Source organism: Panthera pardus, unplaced genomic scaffold (assembly GCF_024362965.1).
Source record: "Panthera pardus isolate Hobbes unplaced genomic scaffold, ASM2436296v1 HiC_scaffold_8, whole genome shotgun sequence".
In the NCBI taxonomy this organism is placed as follows: domain Eukaryota; kingdom Metazoa; phylum Chordata; class Mammalia; order Carnivora; family Felidae; genus Panthera; species Panthera pardus.
In genome coordinates, this window is record NW_026527013.1 from 12,837,117 (window position 1) to 12,853,609 (window position 16,493).

Here is a 16,493-nt window from a genome sequence, read left to right on the forward strand (position 1 = left end):
TGGTGGGGGTCTGCCCATCTCTCTTGGGGCTCTGTGCAAATCTACATAGGTCTTCCCTCAGCCACAGTGATTGGTTCAGAGTTGAACACATGACCCAAAATGGGCCAATCAGCATTGGCTTCCCCAGTCCCGGAGGTTGGGTCAGGATTGAGCACATGACTCAAGATAGAACAATCAGAGGGAATGATGGGACATTTCTCAGAGGTCTTGAGAACCGCTTACTCTCTCAACTTTGGGGAGACACAGGCCCATCCAGAAGTGAGCCTGGGAGACAGCCAGTGACGTCAGTGGCCTTTTCTAGTTGTGACAGCCCATAAACACTGTTGTTGAAGCCAACCTGATCTGGGTTTGGGGACTGGCCAACAGGACTGCTGTGCTCCCACCTGCCCAAGCCCTCTCCTGGTTTCCACTCCAGGTCAGCCTCTCCCTCGTCTCCCTGGGGGACAGGTACTGCCTTGCGGGCCTGAGAGCCCGGACATCATCTCTGTGTCTCCTGTGGCCAAATCACACTCTGCGTGAAGAACGAGTTGTCTGTCCTGCTGGACAGGTCCCTGCTCTCACCAGCTCTGTCCAGGAGGCCAGCATTGTTGTTATCTGAGGTTCACCAAGGGCGGCAGGGGAGAGGCTGGCTGGGGGCCTGAGCTCAACTCAGTGATAGTCTGGCTGTAAGCCCAGGTCTGGGCCTAACACCACAGGGGTGCTAGAAGCTCAACAAAAGGTCTGAAATGGTCCTGCGATTCCCTCTGGGTCCAGGCCCCACCTCTAGCCAAAGCTGACACAGAAGGGTTCCCGACTCCATCCGGATCGGCACCCACAGAACCTGGGCTGCAGAGGAACAACGGACTCTGATTTCCCAGACAGGGCAGGTGGCTGCCCCTCCCGGGTCTTACTCTTCCCATCTGGAAAAGGGGGAAAAGGCAACCCGCTCTCCCTCTCCTGCTGGGAGGTGGGGTGGGAGAGAAGCAAAGCAGTGCCCGCACGGCCTGAGCCCTGGCCAGGCAGTAAAGGCCACTTTACAAAGACAGACGAAGGAAGCACCCCAGGGACCTACCCAGGATGGCTCCCTGGCTCCGTGCCACCGCCTCGCCCTGGGCCACCAGCTGAGCCTGGACCATGACATCCCTTGGGGAGTTAAAGATGGTCACACTGATGACTTCCTCCACTCCCGAGCGGAAGACAGAGGGTGCAGCAATCAAATAGCCCCTGTAGGAGAGGAGAACCTGAGTGAAACTGACCCACTTCCGGCCTCCTTGCCACTCTGGCTGCGTCAGGGTGCTCCCTGGGTGGTCTTCTACCTATGCCTGCCCACACCACGATGACACTGTCATTTTATGTTATCTGTGTCCCCCACCAACCTGTGAGCTCCTGGAGACCAGGGGCTGGCTTATTCATCTCTGAAGCCCCCGGATTAGGTAAGAATCTGGCCTCTCTGTATCTACCCAGCGCCGCGCCCCTCCTTCAGTGTCTGCATTCTGGCCTCGGGCCTTTTTAGTCAGCTCATTCTGCCCCAGGACCTTTGCTCCTGCCGCACCAACACGGCAAAATACTCCCCCGAGGAATTGACAGGATCCCACTTCATCCTCACAGCCGCCCTGGGAGATGTGCTCAAACCACCCATTTACAGAGTCAGAAATTAAACCCTGGACAAAGCCAAGTCATGTGCCCAACCCAGGTTTCGAACCGAGGCAGCCAGACTCCAGAGCCCAGTGGCAAGAAGCAAGCAGCTTCCTGCAGCATTTAAAGAACAAAACCCTGAAAATCAACGAAATGGCCTGAAACAGGAAATGCTCTGTGAACAGTGGAACCAAAACGGCCCTCTCTTTCTGAAAATCCTCAGCTCAACTAACCATGAAGATACTCCTGGAGAATAAGTAGCATCATCTCACTTTCCAGATGGGAAAGCAGTCTCTCCGGAAGGAGAAGGAACAGGCAGCAGATCGCATTCGGACAGGGGAGAGCCTTGGGACGCCCTTAGGGCACCCGACCTGAGGTACAGGTCCTCCTCACCTGAGTTCCTGCCTCTGTTATTCTAGAACCTTCCATGGATAATCAAGAAGTCTTATTCACCTGTAACCACGAAAACTGCTCACGATGCAACAGTAAACACCAAGAGCCGAGACAGCAAAGGCAGAAACCCAACGGTGCAGAACTACAGGCACCAGAAGGAAACAGGCAAAAGGCAAAACACGAGGCCAGGCAATGAGATTAGGAGAGATTTTCGTTTCTCAAAATCCTCTCTGGGACAACCCCACGTTCACACGACAAAGACACGAATTTAGACCCTTATCGAACATCATACACTCAGGTGAACTCAAACCGGGTCAGAGATCTAAAGATAAAACTCTAAAAGCACCAGAAGGAAACACAGGAGAAAGGTTTTGGTGCACTCGGGTTAGGCAGACGTTTTGTGACTACGACACTAAAAGCTCAATCCGTAGAAAAAATTGTGGACGAAGCGGACTTCGTTAAAACTTCGTGACAAATCGAGCATTTCAAAAGGCGCGGTGGGTTCCTGTTGAGTACCGTCTGGCCACAGCACCGAACCTGGGAGCCCACCGCACTCCGTCCAGCTTGAACAGTGGCCAGAGTTCACGAATCCTGGGTTCCTACATGCACGGTCCTACTTCAGGACTGTTCGGGGCCCACAAGGACCTCGGGACATACCATGTACAAACCAAGTACCATGTAACTCCAGCACTGATGGGAATCTGCAAAGACCCCAGTTTGGTAGGTACACAGCCCAGATCCAGCGATGACTGGAACCGGTAAAGACCCCGAGCTCCCCTGTGCAGCGTCTCCTCTCAGCAGTTCACATAGCGGGCGGTGACCCTGGGTACATAACTATGCTTCCTGGAGCGCATCGTCACGCTAGGTACGCGCTGTGTATTATCTAATTCCACCACGGACCCAGGCATGCAATGACTCTGGCTTCCCGTGTGTCCTGTGGTGCGGCAGCATGGGAACCCCGTCTCCTTTAGGAATACTCTTGCGGCGCCTGGGGTGGCTCAGCCGGTCAAGCATCCGACTTCGGCTCGGATCATGATCTGGCAGTTCGTGAGTTCAAGCCCCCCGCGTCGGGCTCCTGGCTGATAGCGCGGAGCCTGCTTGGGATTCTCTCTCTCTCCTTCTCTCTCTGTCCTCCCCCCACTTCCTCTCTCTCTCTCTCTCTCTCAAAATAAATAAATAAACTTAAAAAAAATAAAATAAAAGGAATACTCTTTCCATCTCCCAGCTCCCAGCTGACCTCCAGGGCCTCCCACATAGCCCATGCAGAGTATGGACGAGCATCTGGGGAATATACAACCCCCGTGTTCATTTTCCTTGGTCACCTCGTAAAGCCTTTGTCCAGAGCTGAGGTAGATTTTTCACCCGGAGACCCCAGAGAGCCCGAAGAAACCACATGAACTCTCCCTGAGGTTCAGGAGTTGCAGCTGTTGGGATGCTTGCCACCCAAGCACTGCTGACCTGATGCATGCCCTGGGCATGTGGACCGACAACTGGCTTCTCATCCTTTGGTCTCAGAAGGTCCCAGCCTGGGAAAGGCAGTGTATGGTAAACAGCAGACACCACTGGTCTTACTACAGGGTGCAAACCCACGCTGCTCTCTGGGGTCAGGGATCCCTCATGCAAAAATCACATGGATCTCAGAAGCGGGTATCCAGGGCTGTTCCCAAAACAGGATTCCACAGCTCTGGCCTAGAGGCCGACGAATCTAGAACCCCGGGTCAGTAATTCTGCAAGTTCATTTCCTAGCCCGTGTCTCCAGCACAGGGACTACATTTCCCTCGACAGAAGGTAATATCCCAGGATGACTTTAGTCAGAGGCCCACACTCCCGAGAAGTGCTTGAAACTCTGCAACACGGAGACTCTGAACTTGGCCCTTAGAAGGCAGGGTCTCTAATTTCGGGCCAGGTCAAGCTTTGTGGTGGCGGAGGACCTGGGTGTGGCAAAATGTTGAGCAGCATCCCTGGCCTCCACTCAGTAGATTCCAGAAGCATTGCCTCCCCTAGACGCCAAGCAAAAACGCCCCTGGGATTGCCAAACGACCACCAGGGAAACAACCCCCTCCCCACTCCCCCACCCCCGCCCCACCCAACCCGGCTGAAAACCTCTGTGTTTAAGGGACGCTCGCTTTGAAAGATCAGGACAAAAATTTGCTGGATTCCAATTTCACAGGGTCCAGGGGCACCGGCACAGTACGGTGTCTTACTTCTCAAACTGTGGTCCCAAAGGAGCTGTGGCTGGAAGTGACACGACCCCCCCTAGCCCCACTATTGGCCTATTTTCTGGACTAAACAAGCACTGCTTGAACAAGCCACCTCATGAAGACCGAGGCCCGCCTCAACGGCTGAACTTGGGCAGCTCCAGGCAGCCCCCCTGAACCCACCGCCTTGCAGGTCTGGAAATACTCCCGAGGACGCCAGCTCACGGGGGATTCTCCTTAGCAGCTAGTTAATTCACCTCCTCACTGTGTCAACTCACCAGAAGCTCTGTAGGCAAACTTCAAGAAAAATGTGGAAGCAAAACAAACACTTCCTCCCCACCACCACGCCCTCCCAAGGAAAACGGAACGGTAGGTCTCTCCTATTTCCCAGCCAAGACACGCACCTCTTACCTTCATGCCACGGGCAACTTGAAATCGCCACCCAAGACGACAGCCCCCGTCACGCCAAGGGGGCGAGCTGGGGAGGAGGCGCTGGCCTCGCAGCCCTAGCTCTGGGGACTCCCTGTACTTGGATGTGGCCCCCTCAAGAAGGTTCAGGGGGACCCCTTCCCAGCCCGACCCCTGGAAGTCAAGGGACAAGGTCCCGCCCAGTGCGGAGGCTGTGTAGCCTTGGACAGGTCGCTGCACCTCTCTGAGCCAGTCCCCGGGACCCCCTCCCCGAGAAGACAGCCAGCCTCCTCAGTCGCGCGGGGCAACTCACGGGGCCTGGGGCGCGGCGCACACTCCGTCCCGCGGCGACAGTAGCAGAAGCCGGAGCCACAGCAGCGGGCCGAGCAGGGCGCCCCACATTTTTCGGCTCCGCGGGGGCGCCGCGCCCGGGGAGGGGGCCGGGCCGGGGCTGGGCCAGGGCCGGGGTCCGAGCGCCGCGGTGCCCCCTGCGCCGCCGGGGGCCCTTTGTTCGCAGCCCCCGCGCCGTGCGCACGGCGCCATGCGCCCCGCTCCGCGCCGGGCCAAGCTGGGGCAGCCCCGGACCAGCCCCCTCCCGGGACCCGCCTCGTCCACGGGCCCGCCCCGCCCCCGCCAGGGTCCGCCCCGCCCCTCGCGCCCCCTCCCGGCCCCGCCCCGCGCCTTTCCCCGGACTCGGCCCCTCCACCCACTCGCCCCCACCCACTCCTGGACCAGCCCCGCCCCCTGCCCGGACCCCTGCGCGGATCCCCCCCATACCCTGCCCACGCCCTCCCCGCTCCTCGGACCCGACTGACCCCCTATTCCCCCTACACCCCGCCCCCTCCCTGCCCGGCCTCCCGACCCGCCCCCTTTCCGGACCCTGACCCGCCCCCTCTCCCTTCCGGGGACTCACCCTCTCCAAGGACTCTCTCCGGTCTCGCCCCGCCCCTTGCCCAGGCTTGACCCCACCCTGGACTCACCCCCGGCCAGGCCCAACCCAAGCCCACCCCCTTCCTCGGACCCGAGCTGTCCTTCGCCCCCAACTTCCCTTTGCGCGGGTCGTTATCCTCCTGGAACCCGCCTCCTCCCGGGACTGCCCCCCACCCGGCCTCCTCCGCCTCCTCGGCCTCATCCCCAGCCGCCCCCGCACGGCCCCCACCGCGGACTCGCCCCGCCCCGGCCACCCCCGGGGCGGCTGCTTCTCCCAGGAGTCTTCACTCCCCCGCCCCGCAGGGCGCCCACCGGAGCCTGGGCCGGCGACCTTGTGCAGTGCACCCGGCCTCAGGAGTGGAGCTCTTTGGGGAAACAGGCTGGCAAAGGACGAACTTACCAGATGTGCAGCTGGCCCCCCCAACCCCCCCCCCCCCCCCCCCCCCCCCCGGGCCTCCGGCTGCCGGTCCTCATTTTTACCCTCTCCCCACCCCTGCCGCTCTCCACAAATCCCCACGGCCAAGGCCCTCCCTCTCTGGGCCTGCCTTTCCCCTCTGGCCTACAGCGAAGTTGGGCCAGCACCCCTTACTGTCTGGGGGCAAGGTGCCCGTCCTGCCCCCCAGAGTGTCCCCACCTGAGCAATGGCCTCATTGTCATAGGTTGGGGGGGGGGCACCTCCTCTCTGTGTCATGTCCAAGTCCTGCTCCCTCCTTCCAGCACCTTCAGCCAGCACCACTGACCCCTCTAGGAGGATTACTCCAGCTCCCAGGGCCCTCTAAAAGTCTAATGCTGACCCCACTTCCCTCCTGCCCCAACTCTTCGAGGCTCCCTGTTCATTGAGACCAAGTCCAAACTCCAGGCTGCCCTGATGGCTCAGCCTCACCCTGGTTCCTCAGATGCCTTGTGCCACGTGCTCAAACTCTGTTCTTCTGCCCTTTTCCTTTGGCTGCCCAGCTCCTGCTCCTTCTGGAAACTTCCTTTGAACCCCTCCTGCTCCCAGGCACAGTGGGCCCTCTAGGGTAGCCTCCCCATCAGTCCTCTCTTGGCTTTAGGCCAAGCCCTGGGCCGACAGTGGGGACACGAGGGCAGACAGGGCTTGCATTAGCAGACGTTGGAGGGGGTTCGTGCAGGAGCCTGGCTGGAAGGGGGCATCAGCAGGCGCAGAGGGGGCCAAGACCAGGAAGAAGAGGTGCAGGCCTCTGATCTCAGTCCACCCCGGGAACCAGGCAGGGCCTTCTAGTATAACCCTCCTAATGTACCGTCTGTCCTGCCCAGCTTGCCCAGCCTGCCACACCTCCTCTTGCTGGGCCATAAACCAGGCCCCCCTCTACAGTCAGGAAGCCAGCCTCCTGCCCAGCCCTTTGCTCCCTCCTCCACTGGACTCTGGCCACCCACCACCCACCACCACAACCTGCGACTGAGAAACCTGCTGTCCCCTCTGCCTGGGATGGTCTTCTGGAGTCACAGGCTGGCCCCCCTCCACCTTCAGGGTCTACTGTCCACCCCCTTCTCTGTGTTGTAAGGACTCAGATTGGACGTGCTGCCCTTACAGGTCCCCAAGGGCCTAACTGTGAGTTCCCTGCTCTCACCAGATATGCCCCCCGCCCAACAAAAGAGGCTGCTCCCCACCTATTCCCCTGTCAGCCAGACCGGTTACACCCCACCAGTCCCCAACCTAAGGGATCTCATCTCCTTGTCTTTCTGACAAGCCAGGCACATCCTCCCGTGGGAACCGGGGGCACCCCACCCTCCTGTTACTACGAAGTCTGCCTCTAACATCTTCTGGCGGTTCACTCCCCTCCCAAGGGCACCCTCCCACGTGGTCTCCTGTGAGCTGGGTCCTCCCGCAACCCGGGGCTGTGAGTAGATGTGACTAAGAAACTACAGTCTGTCTCACCTGATCGGCATTGGGTGTTAGGCGTTCAGTGCAGGGGATCCCTCTTTCACTAATGGGGTGAATAGGGGGTGAACTTGAGCGTGATGTGATCCAAGGTGGTGACGCTTTATGCGGGATCTTGTCCCGGGGGCAACGCTGGATGAATGCAGAAAACGGCTGACCCAGGTTGCATGGGAATACACAACCCCCCCCCCACACACACACACACACCCCTCAACATCTACACTCTCCCTCAGCTGTTAGGAGCTACCATGCCAGGCCCCATCTGGAAAGCTGGCTACAACCTTCCCACACCCATGTCCACCTGTGAACCTCAGGTCCTTTCCAAAGACCAACTGCTGTATTGGCTGTAACGTTCCTATCATTCTAAGCCGTTCGACCTGTGTACAATTGCCCTACTGTTTTTAGTAGGTACCTATCTATTTTTAATGTGTCACCGACACAGTTGAAAAGCTGTGACCTGTCCCCGTTTCCCCATAAGCGCTGTGGTTGGTGCAAATTTGCAGAGCGTGGTCATTTTTAGGAATGTCACGTCAAGGTGGAACCGGCTAGGTTTGTCCTACCTGGAGATTGTTAAGCGTCTCTTAGCATGTCAGTGATGAGAGGCATAGTGGGCGGGGTTTGGGCAGACGAGGTAGATGGTCCTCTTGTTGAGAAGTATTTTGGGGGCACCTGGGTGGCCCAGTCAGTTAAGCGGCCAACTCTTGGTGTCAGCTCAGGTCACAATCTCACGGTTCGTGGGACCGAGCCCCACGTCGGTTTTTGCACTGACCATGTGGCACCTGCTTGGGATTCTCTCTCTCCTTCTCTCTCTGCCCTTCCTCTGCTCTCTAAATAAATAAGTAAATAAATAAACAAATAAATAAATAAATAAACTTAAAAAAGAGAGAGGGTGGTGCCTGGGTAGCTCAGTTAAGCATCCAGCTTCAGCTCAGGTCACGATCTCACGGTTCATGAGTTCGAGTCCCGTGTCGGGCTCTGTGCTGACAGCTCGGCGGAGCCTGGAGCCTGCTTCGAATTCTGTGTCTCCCCCTCTCTCTGCCCCTCTCCTGCTCATGCTTTGTGTCTCAAAAATAAATAAATGTTAAAAAAAATTTTTAATTAAAAGAGACAGAGAGAGAGAAGCATTTTATTCTTCCATGGGGCCAGCCAGCTCCTAGCTGAACTTGGCATGGGAAGACAGACGTGCAGACTTATCCCCCTCAGGGTATAGGGCTCCTGCACAGCACGGCCAGGACCCCAAAGCCAGAGCGGGGAGCCGTGCATGCCTGTGTGCAGGAACAGCTGTGGGGCACAGCAGTGACATCACTTGGGGAACCCCTGGCCATACTAAAAAAGCTGAAACTGCATGTGACCTCTGACCCCGCTGGACAGATGCCAAGGTGATCCTGCCAGGAGCTTTCACAGCAGCTTTGTTGGGGGCAGTGAATAACCAGAAGCAGCCTTCATGCTCGTCCACAGGAAGAGGGACAACCCGATGGAGGAAGGAGGTGCCGCAGTCGATCCCCCCCAAAGCAGGGAAGGGAGGACGCAGGGGAAAACAGCAGCCAGGGAGAGGATGCAGGAAGGCAATTTGGACAAGACCCAAGCACTTGCACTTCCTGCCGCCCGGGAGACAGAAGCAGGCCAGGTGGGGAAGGGATTCCTGGCCCAGAGATGTGAGGACAGGGGTGCTGGCTCCACAGGGGGTCAGAGGTCTCTCCCTACCGCCAGTGTGAGCCCACTGCCTGGGCCTGGGGTCCAGGGTAGGCAGTGAGGAAGACTCCTCAGCCAGCCTCACCTGATCTCAGCAAAGAAAATGGGCAGGAGGGCTTCTTGGTTTTTCCCAAACCCCGAGGGTCCAGGGAGCCAACCTCAATATCTTTGTGTGTGTGTGTGTGTGTGTGTGTGTGTGTGTGTGTGTGTGTGTGTGTGACTGAACTAGGTAAGTGGCTTTATTGCAGAAAGCCAAGATTACAATGGACTTAAGAGTTGGCATGGGGGGGGGGGCTTTTTCTTGCCAAAGGTGGGCACAACATAGAAAAAATGCAGGTTGTACTGTGTCCCCTGCTTGACTCGGCCCGTCTTCGTTTTCTCCTGTTTGGCCACCTTGGGAGTCCGCCCTCTTACTTTCCCAGCACGGACCAGGGAACCACGGACTTTCCCAACCTCCTTCCAGGGGTCAGAGCCCCGGCTCCACACTGACCCCGGGTGGCCTCATCCTCTAGGGGGCGTACCTGCCAGGAATCCGACTCGATCTTCTGGGGCGATGCCCTCCTGTGAGGCTCCGTGAGCCTTGATGTGGGTAACCGGCTCCCGGATGGCCACCTCGAGGGTGTGTAGCTCCTGGATGCGGACAAAAACCTGCATGTCAGCGACTGAACCACGGCCACCGCAGCCACGACCGCAAAGGTGGAGTAGGGAACAAGGAGGAGCAAGGGTGTGCACGTCCTCACCGCCTGCTGTGTGCCCCAACCTCAGCATCTTCTCAAGGACTCCCAGGTGTTTAGAAAAGACGCCCAAGAAGAGCACGTGGGAGACGCTGCTCGGAAGCAAGGTGCAAAGGCTCCTGGGGCCCTCCTTGGAGCAGCACTTTTACAGATCAGGAAACATCCAGGCTAAGATCTACCCGGTTCTCTCCCTGCTGCCCATGGAGAGAAGTGAGCATTCACCCGCCCCGGCAACAACCAAAATGTCTGGGCGAGGTGGGGGGGCGGGGTGCGTGTGCGCACATGCACACATCACACGTGCGTCCCGGGCCAGGCAGGGGCATGGGAGGAAGAACACTGTATGAGTTTCTGCATGAGTGGCTCCTGTAACAAATCGCCAGAAACGGGTGACGTAAACAACAGTATCTCAGACAACCCACAGAATGGGAGAAAATATTTGCAAATCATATATCTGGCAAAGGAGTCACATCCAGGATATATAAAGAGCACCAACAGCTCAATGACAACAAAAGGCAAACGACCCAATCAAAAAACGAGCAACGGATCTGAATAGATGTTTCTCCGAAGAAGGCGGTACCGATGGCCGACAGGCTCATGAGAAGAGGCTCAACATCACTAAGCGTCAGGGGAACTGCAGATTAAAACCACAAGGAGATGCCATTTCACACCTCTTACAACGTTGTTGTGAATTTTTTAAATAGACCATAACAAGTTCTGGGGAGGAGGTGGAAAAGTTGGTGCAGGGCTGGTGGGAATGTGAAATGGTGCAGCCACAATGGAAAACAGTTTGGTGGTCCCTTGAAAGCTAAACGTAGAATTACCATATGACCCAGCAACTCCGTGTTGGGGTATATACACAAAAGACAGATTTTAAGTAAGCATGGGGCTAAATAACAATGTCTTCAGCAGAGAAAAGGCATGAATTAGGTGCAGGGTTGCCAGAGTTAGCAAATAAAAATATATTTAAATTTGAATCTCAGATAAATGACCAAAAAAAAAAATTGGATGTGTGTATAAGTATATCCAATGTAATATTTGGAATGTACTTACACTAAAAATAAACGTATTTGTCCCTTAAATAGGATTTACATTTTTTAATTTATTTTTTTATTTGAGAGAGAGAGAGCGAGTACGAGTAGGGGAGAGGGGCAAAGGGAGAGAGAGAATCTTTTTTTTTTTTTAATGTTTATTTATTTTTGACAGAGAGAGAGAGAGAGAGAGAGAGAGAGAGACAGAGCACAAGCAGGGGAGGAGCAGAGAGAGAGAGAGACACAGAATCCGAAACAGGCTCCAGGCTCTGAGCTGTCAGCACAGAGCCCGATGCAGGGCTCGAACTCACAAACTGTGAGATCATGACCTGAGCTAAAGCCAGACGCTCAATCGACTGAGCCACCCAGGCGCCGAGAGAGAGAGAGAGAGAGAGAGAGAGAGAGAGTATCTTAAGCAGGCTCTACGCTCAGCATGGAGCCTGACATGGGGTTTGATCCCAAGACCCTGGGATCATGACCTGAGTCAAAATCAAGGGTCAGATGCTCAACCACTAAGCCATCCAGGCACCCCTGTAAGATTCACATTTGACAGGGTGTCTGTCCTGTGTTTTATTTGACAACTCTAACGGGGTGGGACAGAGAGTAAGGTGTTCATTATCATCTTTTTAATAACCTCAACCAAAGAAGGAAATGATTCTTTCAAAAGTTAAACACAGAGTTTGCAAAGGACCCCGCAACTCCACCCCTAGGCTTGTGCCCAAAGATTTGAAAGCAAGTGTTCAAACAGATTGAACACACGTGTTCACAACAGCACTAGGCACAATCGCCAAAAGGCAGAAGCAGCGGAAATGTCCATCAACACGTGAATGGATACAATATGGTCCGACCACCATGCAACCAACGGAATATTACTCAGCCATAAGCCGAGGGAAGCCCTGACTTGCATTACAAGGTTGCACGGACCTCGAAAACATCGGGAGGAGAGAAAGAAGCCAGGCACAAACAGACAAATAGGGTGTGATTCCATTTATATGAACTATCAAAGACAGGCCAATCCACAGCGACAGAAAGATGAGCGGTGGCCAGGGGCTGGGGCAGGGGGGTGGGGACGAGGTCTCCTTTGGGGGTGATGGAAATGTTCTAAAAGGTTCTAAAGCAGGAGCGGTTGCACGACTCTGTGAACATACTACAAACCAGCGTACTGAACACTTCAAAAGCGCGAATTAGAGGGCGCCTGGGGGGCTCAGTCAGAGGAGCATCTGACTCTTGATTCGGGCTCAGGTCAGGATCCCAGGGCTGTGGGATCGAGCCCCGTGTTGGGCTCCTTGCCGGGCGTGGAGCCTGCTTGAGATCTCTTTCTCCCTCTCTCTCTCTAAAATAAAAAATTAAATTAAATAGAAGGGTGAATTATATGACGTATCTCAATAAAGCTGTTGCTCAAGAAACAGAAGCCTGGCTCTTCAGTGGCTGGCAGGGAGTGTTGGGCCCAATGTGGCCCCACCCAGGCCCAATGTGCTTCTTGGACATTCAACCTGTTGAATTTGCTTTGGAAATTTGGATCTAGCAAGTCCATCCTGCTCCAGATCCCTAGGCTTGGAGCAGCAACCCTGCACACCCCCAGCGCCTCGCCTCACCCCACCCCTACCGCCCCCACATGGCCAAAGCTTTTCTCCATGGTGTTGTTCCAGGAGTGACAGGCCCTGCTTGGCTCGCTGGGGCAATACGCTGAGATGTTCGGCGTCGCTCGAACCTGGACAGGCCGTGGGGGACGGTGCTGGTCTGTGCCGAGCAGCAGAGCTGGCTCCAGGCCACGGTGGCCCGGCAGATACAGGGGACCACTCAGAAGTGGAAATCTCAGGGCAGGACACAGAAAGTCTGGGCACATTCTTCCACTGCCCCCCAGCACAGGGTACCCTCTGCACAGGGTACCCTGCCAGGGAGGGGCAGGCGGGTACATTTCCTTCCCCTTGGCCTTTGCAACAGGGACAGATCTGGGCGGAGGGGGGGGGGGGGTCACACTGGAAATCTGATTGCTGGCTACTTTCAGGACTCAAGGAGGAATAAGGAGTGACTGCTAATGGGTACGGGTTTCTTTCAGGGGTGATAAAAATGTTCTATATAACGAGACAGAGGTAATAGTTGCCCAACATCTTGAATATACAAATGAATTGTTCCCTTTGAATTTTTTTAACGTTTATTTATTTTTGAGAGAGAGAGAGAGAGAACGTGAGCAGGAGAGGAGCAGAGAGAGAGGGAGACACAGAATCCGAAGCAGGCTCCAGGCCCTGAGCTGTCAGCACACAGCCCGACGCAGGGCTCAAACCCACAAGCCACGAGATCATGACCTGAGCCAAAATTGGAGGCTCAACTGACTGAGCCACCCAAGTGCTGAATTGTTCCCTTTAAAATGGTTAATTTCAGGGGTTCCTGGGTGGCTCAGTCAGTTAAGTGTCCCACTTCGGCTCAGGTCATGATCTCACAGTTCGTGAGTTCAAGCCCCGCGTCGGGCTCTGTGCCGACAGCTCTAGAGTCTGGAGCCTCCTTCAGATTCTGTGTCTCCCTCTCTCTCTTGCCCCTCGCCTGCTTGTGCTCTCACTCTCTCTCTCTCAAAAAAATAAAGATTGCACTGTCTCACTCTCTCTCTCTCTCAAAAATAAATAAAGATTAAAAATTAAAAAAACAAAACAAAACCTGAAGTTGGAGATTAGACTCACTGGGACAGTATCTGACCTACAGAAAGCGCTTGATAGAAAGGAATCGCGTTCATCCGATGGAACAATACCATGAAGCAATTTGAAAAAGGGAGAAATACTGATGGGGCAACAACGTTGATGGATCTCGATAATGTGGTGCTAAGTGAAAGAAGACAAACAAAAAAGAGCAGTTTCTATAAGTTCCGCTTATAGAAAATTCTAGAAAATGCACACTAATCTAGAGTGGCCCAAAGCTGACCAGTGGCTGCTTGAGAAAGAGAGGGAGGGGCAGGCAGGACGGATTAGAACTATTGTTCTTGTTATCATGATGCAACAAGAAACCATATTTGGTTTTCGTTCTGGTTCCCAGCACAGAGCTCCTAAAACCCTTGTCCTAAGCGATGAGCGATAGAAGCATCTTTTGTACCATTTACTTTCCGTCCCCCGTTTCTGAAGTAGGAGGGTCTTTTGTTATTCACGACAAACCCTTTCAACGACCCCCAACTTTCTGTGAACGGGATGACTTTTGGAACACAGCTAAGGATGGGGGCTGGCTGCCAGGGAACCAACTATGTGATTAGATTCCAAAGAGGCAGGAGGGGATGGAAATAATCACCGATGGCCAATGATGGCGTGAATCATGACTATGTCTTGAAGCCTCTGTGAAAACCCAAAAGTACGGGGCTCGAAGAGCTTCTGGTTTGGTGAACACGTGGCGGTGCTGGTGGGGGGCGCACCCAGGGAGGGCATGGAAACCCCATACCCCTTCCCACATCCCCTGCCCTATGCATCGCTTCCTCTGGCTGTTCCCGAGTGGCATCCTTTACAGTAAACTGGTGACAGTAAGTAAAGCACTTTCCTGAGTTCTATGAGCAGATCTAGCAGATTATGGAATCCCAAAAGGGGGTCATTGGAACCCCCTGATTTGTAGCCAGTCTGTCAGAAGTCCTGGAGACCCGGATTTGTAGCTGGGGTCGGAAGTGGGGGCCGTCTTGTGGGACCAAGGAAGGCTCTCACCTGTGGGGTCTGTGCGATCTCCGGGTGGTGTCAGAATTGCCCAGGGTGGGGGCGCCTGGGTGGCTCAGTGCGGTAAGCGCCCAACTCTTGATGTCAGCTCAGGTCTCGATCTCAGGGTTGCGAGTTCAAGCCCCGTGTTGGGCCTCGCACTGGGCATGAAGTCTGCTTTAAAAAATAATAATTATAATAATTGCTCGGTGTGGAAAACCCACATTCGGTGTCAGAAGTACTGTGAGTACAGTACAGGAAACAGAAGTTTGCTTTTAGGTCCCAAGGACCTTTGGGGGGAGGCGGAGAGGCACTGGTTGTGTTCAGGATCTCGACCGCGGTGACGGTTTCACGGGCAAGTACATATGTCAAAACTTAGCCAGTCCGATATTTTACACAGATGTGTGCAGTTTATTGTGTGCTGGCTATGCCTCAATAAATCTGTTTATAAAAACAGAAACATACATTTTTTTCTGTATTCAAGAGCTACGGCATGAGATTGGGCCACAGGGCGAGGACTTTCGGAGGAGGGAGAGGCGTCTCAGAACCCTGCCGCGTGGGATCACGGGCCTGAAATGCGCTGTTGGACTCTGCCTGCTCTGGGTTGGGGAGAAGCCAGCAGTCCCCGGATGCTGCCCTGGCCACAGCAATGTCACAGAGCATCCTGCCGACAGGAAGGAGCTCGTGCCCACTGCAAGGAGCATGGGGAACCAGGGAGGGGTGAGTCTAGCTGCGGTGGGCCCTCTTGGGGTGCAGGAACCCAGATCTCAAGCCACCCTGGGTCCCCACCCGTGGGCTGCAGGCCCTGGCGAGGGAACGATGGGCAGACAATCCCCGGGGTCAGGCATAGCCAACCTTTCAGCTCTCAGGTCACCTGTGGGTCCCCAGGGCAGTGTCAGGGTGGTCTTGGCGGCCTGCAGCTGACCCCGGCCCACACTCTGGGAACACGCACCAGCCTCTCTACTCCAGACTTGATAGCAGAAACTTCCAGTCGGACGTCCCCAGAACCACTTCCCTGAGACCCCAACTTCTATGTTTTCGCCTCAGGGCAAAAGCTATGATCTTCAGGCCCCAGCTTGCCTGTCAGCTGTCCCGTTGTCCCTGGGACAGACCCCAGACATCCCCCCTAACCCCCGCAGGCCACCCTCAGGAGATCACTCACTGATGTGGCCTCTGCACCCACACAGCTCTTTCTTTCTTTTTTTTTAAATTTTTTTAATCTTTATTTTTGTGAGATATATATATACATATATATATATATATATATATATAGAGAGAGAGAGAGAGAGAGAGAGAGAGAGAGAGAGAGAGAGAGCGCTCAAGTGGGGAAGGAACAGAGAGAGAGGGAGACCCAGAATCCGAAGCAGGCTCCAGGCTCTGAGCTGTCAGCACAGAGCCCGACGCGGGGCTCGAACCCACGAACCGTGAGATCATGACCTGAGTTGAAGTCAGATGCTTAGCCAACTGAGCCACCCAGGCGCCCCGTTTTTTTTTTTTTTTTTTCCACACAGCTCTTTCTGGTCTCATAGGTCCTGTCCAGGTGCGTCGAGATCGCGAAGCCCCGCCCGGGGGGGCGTCCCTCAGCTGAGTGGCTGTGACTCCAAATGAATCCCTATAACCTGTGCTGCACCTGGCCCACCTCCCCGGGGGCCCGTGCACCGATGGAAAGAGTGATCCTGGGATGCGTGTGCCTGTGCTGGGAGGAGGGTAGAGGCACCATCTACAGCCCTTCTTACACAGCCAGAGCCCTGGGGATGGCAGGGAGTCAGACACCCCCAGGCTTTTATCTGTCCCTTGGGCTGCCACCACAGCCCAACCACTCATTCTTGGAGGCCCCAGTGAGATGAGAGCAGGGACCAGCCTCAGACGGTACTCCGGCCAGCTCTGAGGTCTGGCAGGTGAGAAGACTGACGGCCAGACAATTCACCCCCAAAATG

The 16,493-nt window shown here is 55.3% G+C and overlaps 1 protein-coding gene and 1 pseudogene across 7 annotated transcripts in view; both read right to left on the reverse strand.

The window, feature by feature from the left end:
• CPAMD8 (C3 and PZP like alpha-2-macroglobulin domain containing 8) overlaps positions 1–5,205 on the reverse strand; it is an 83,148-nt gene extending 77,943 nt beyond the window's left edge. For 5 of the 7 annotated variants that reach the window (XR_008420671.1, XR_008420672.1, XR_008420670.1 and 2 more), the window contains exons 1-2: positions 4,927–5,204; positions 1,052–1,203 (exon numbers count right to left, since the gene is read on the reverse strand). Coding sequence is in view for 4 of the 7 variants with exons in the window: in XM_053898467.1 (XP_053754442.1) it covers positions 1,052–1,203; positions 4,927–5,156 (382 nt within the window). In the remaining 3 variants the exon portion in view is untranslated. Of the gene's footprint in view, positions 1–1,051; positions 1,204–4,926 lie in introns of all 7 variants that reach the window. The other 2 variants (XM_053898469.1, XM_053898468.1) reach the window with 1 other exon arrangement.
• A 4,188-nt stretch (positions 5,206–9,393) lies between these two features.
• On the reverse strand, positions 9,394–9,795 carry LOC109247991 (ubiquitin-like protein FUBI; annotated as a pseudogene).
• Between the last annotated feature and the right edge of the window lie 6,698 nt (positions 9,796–16,493).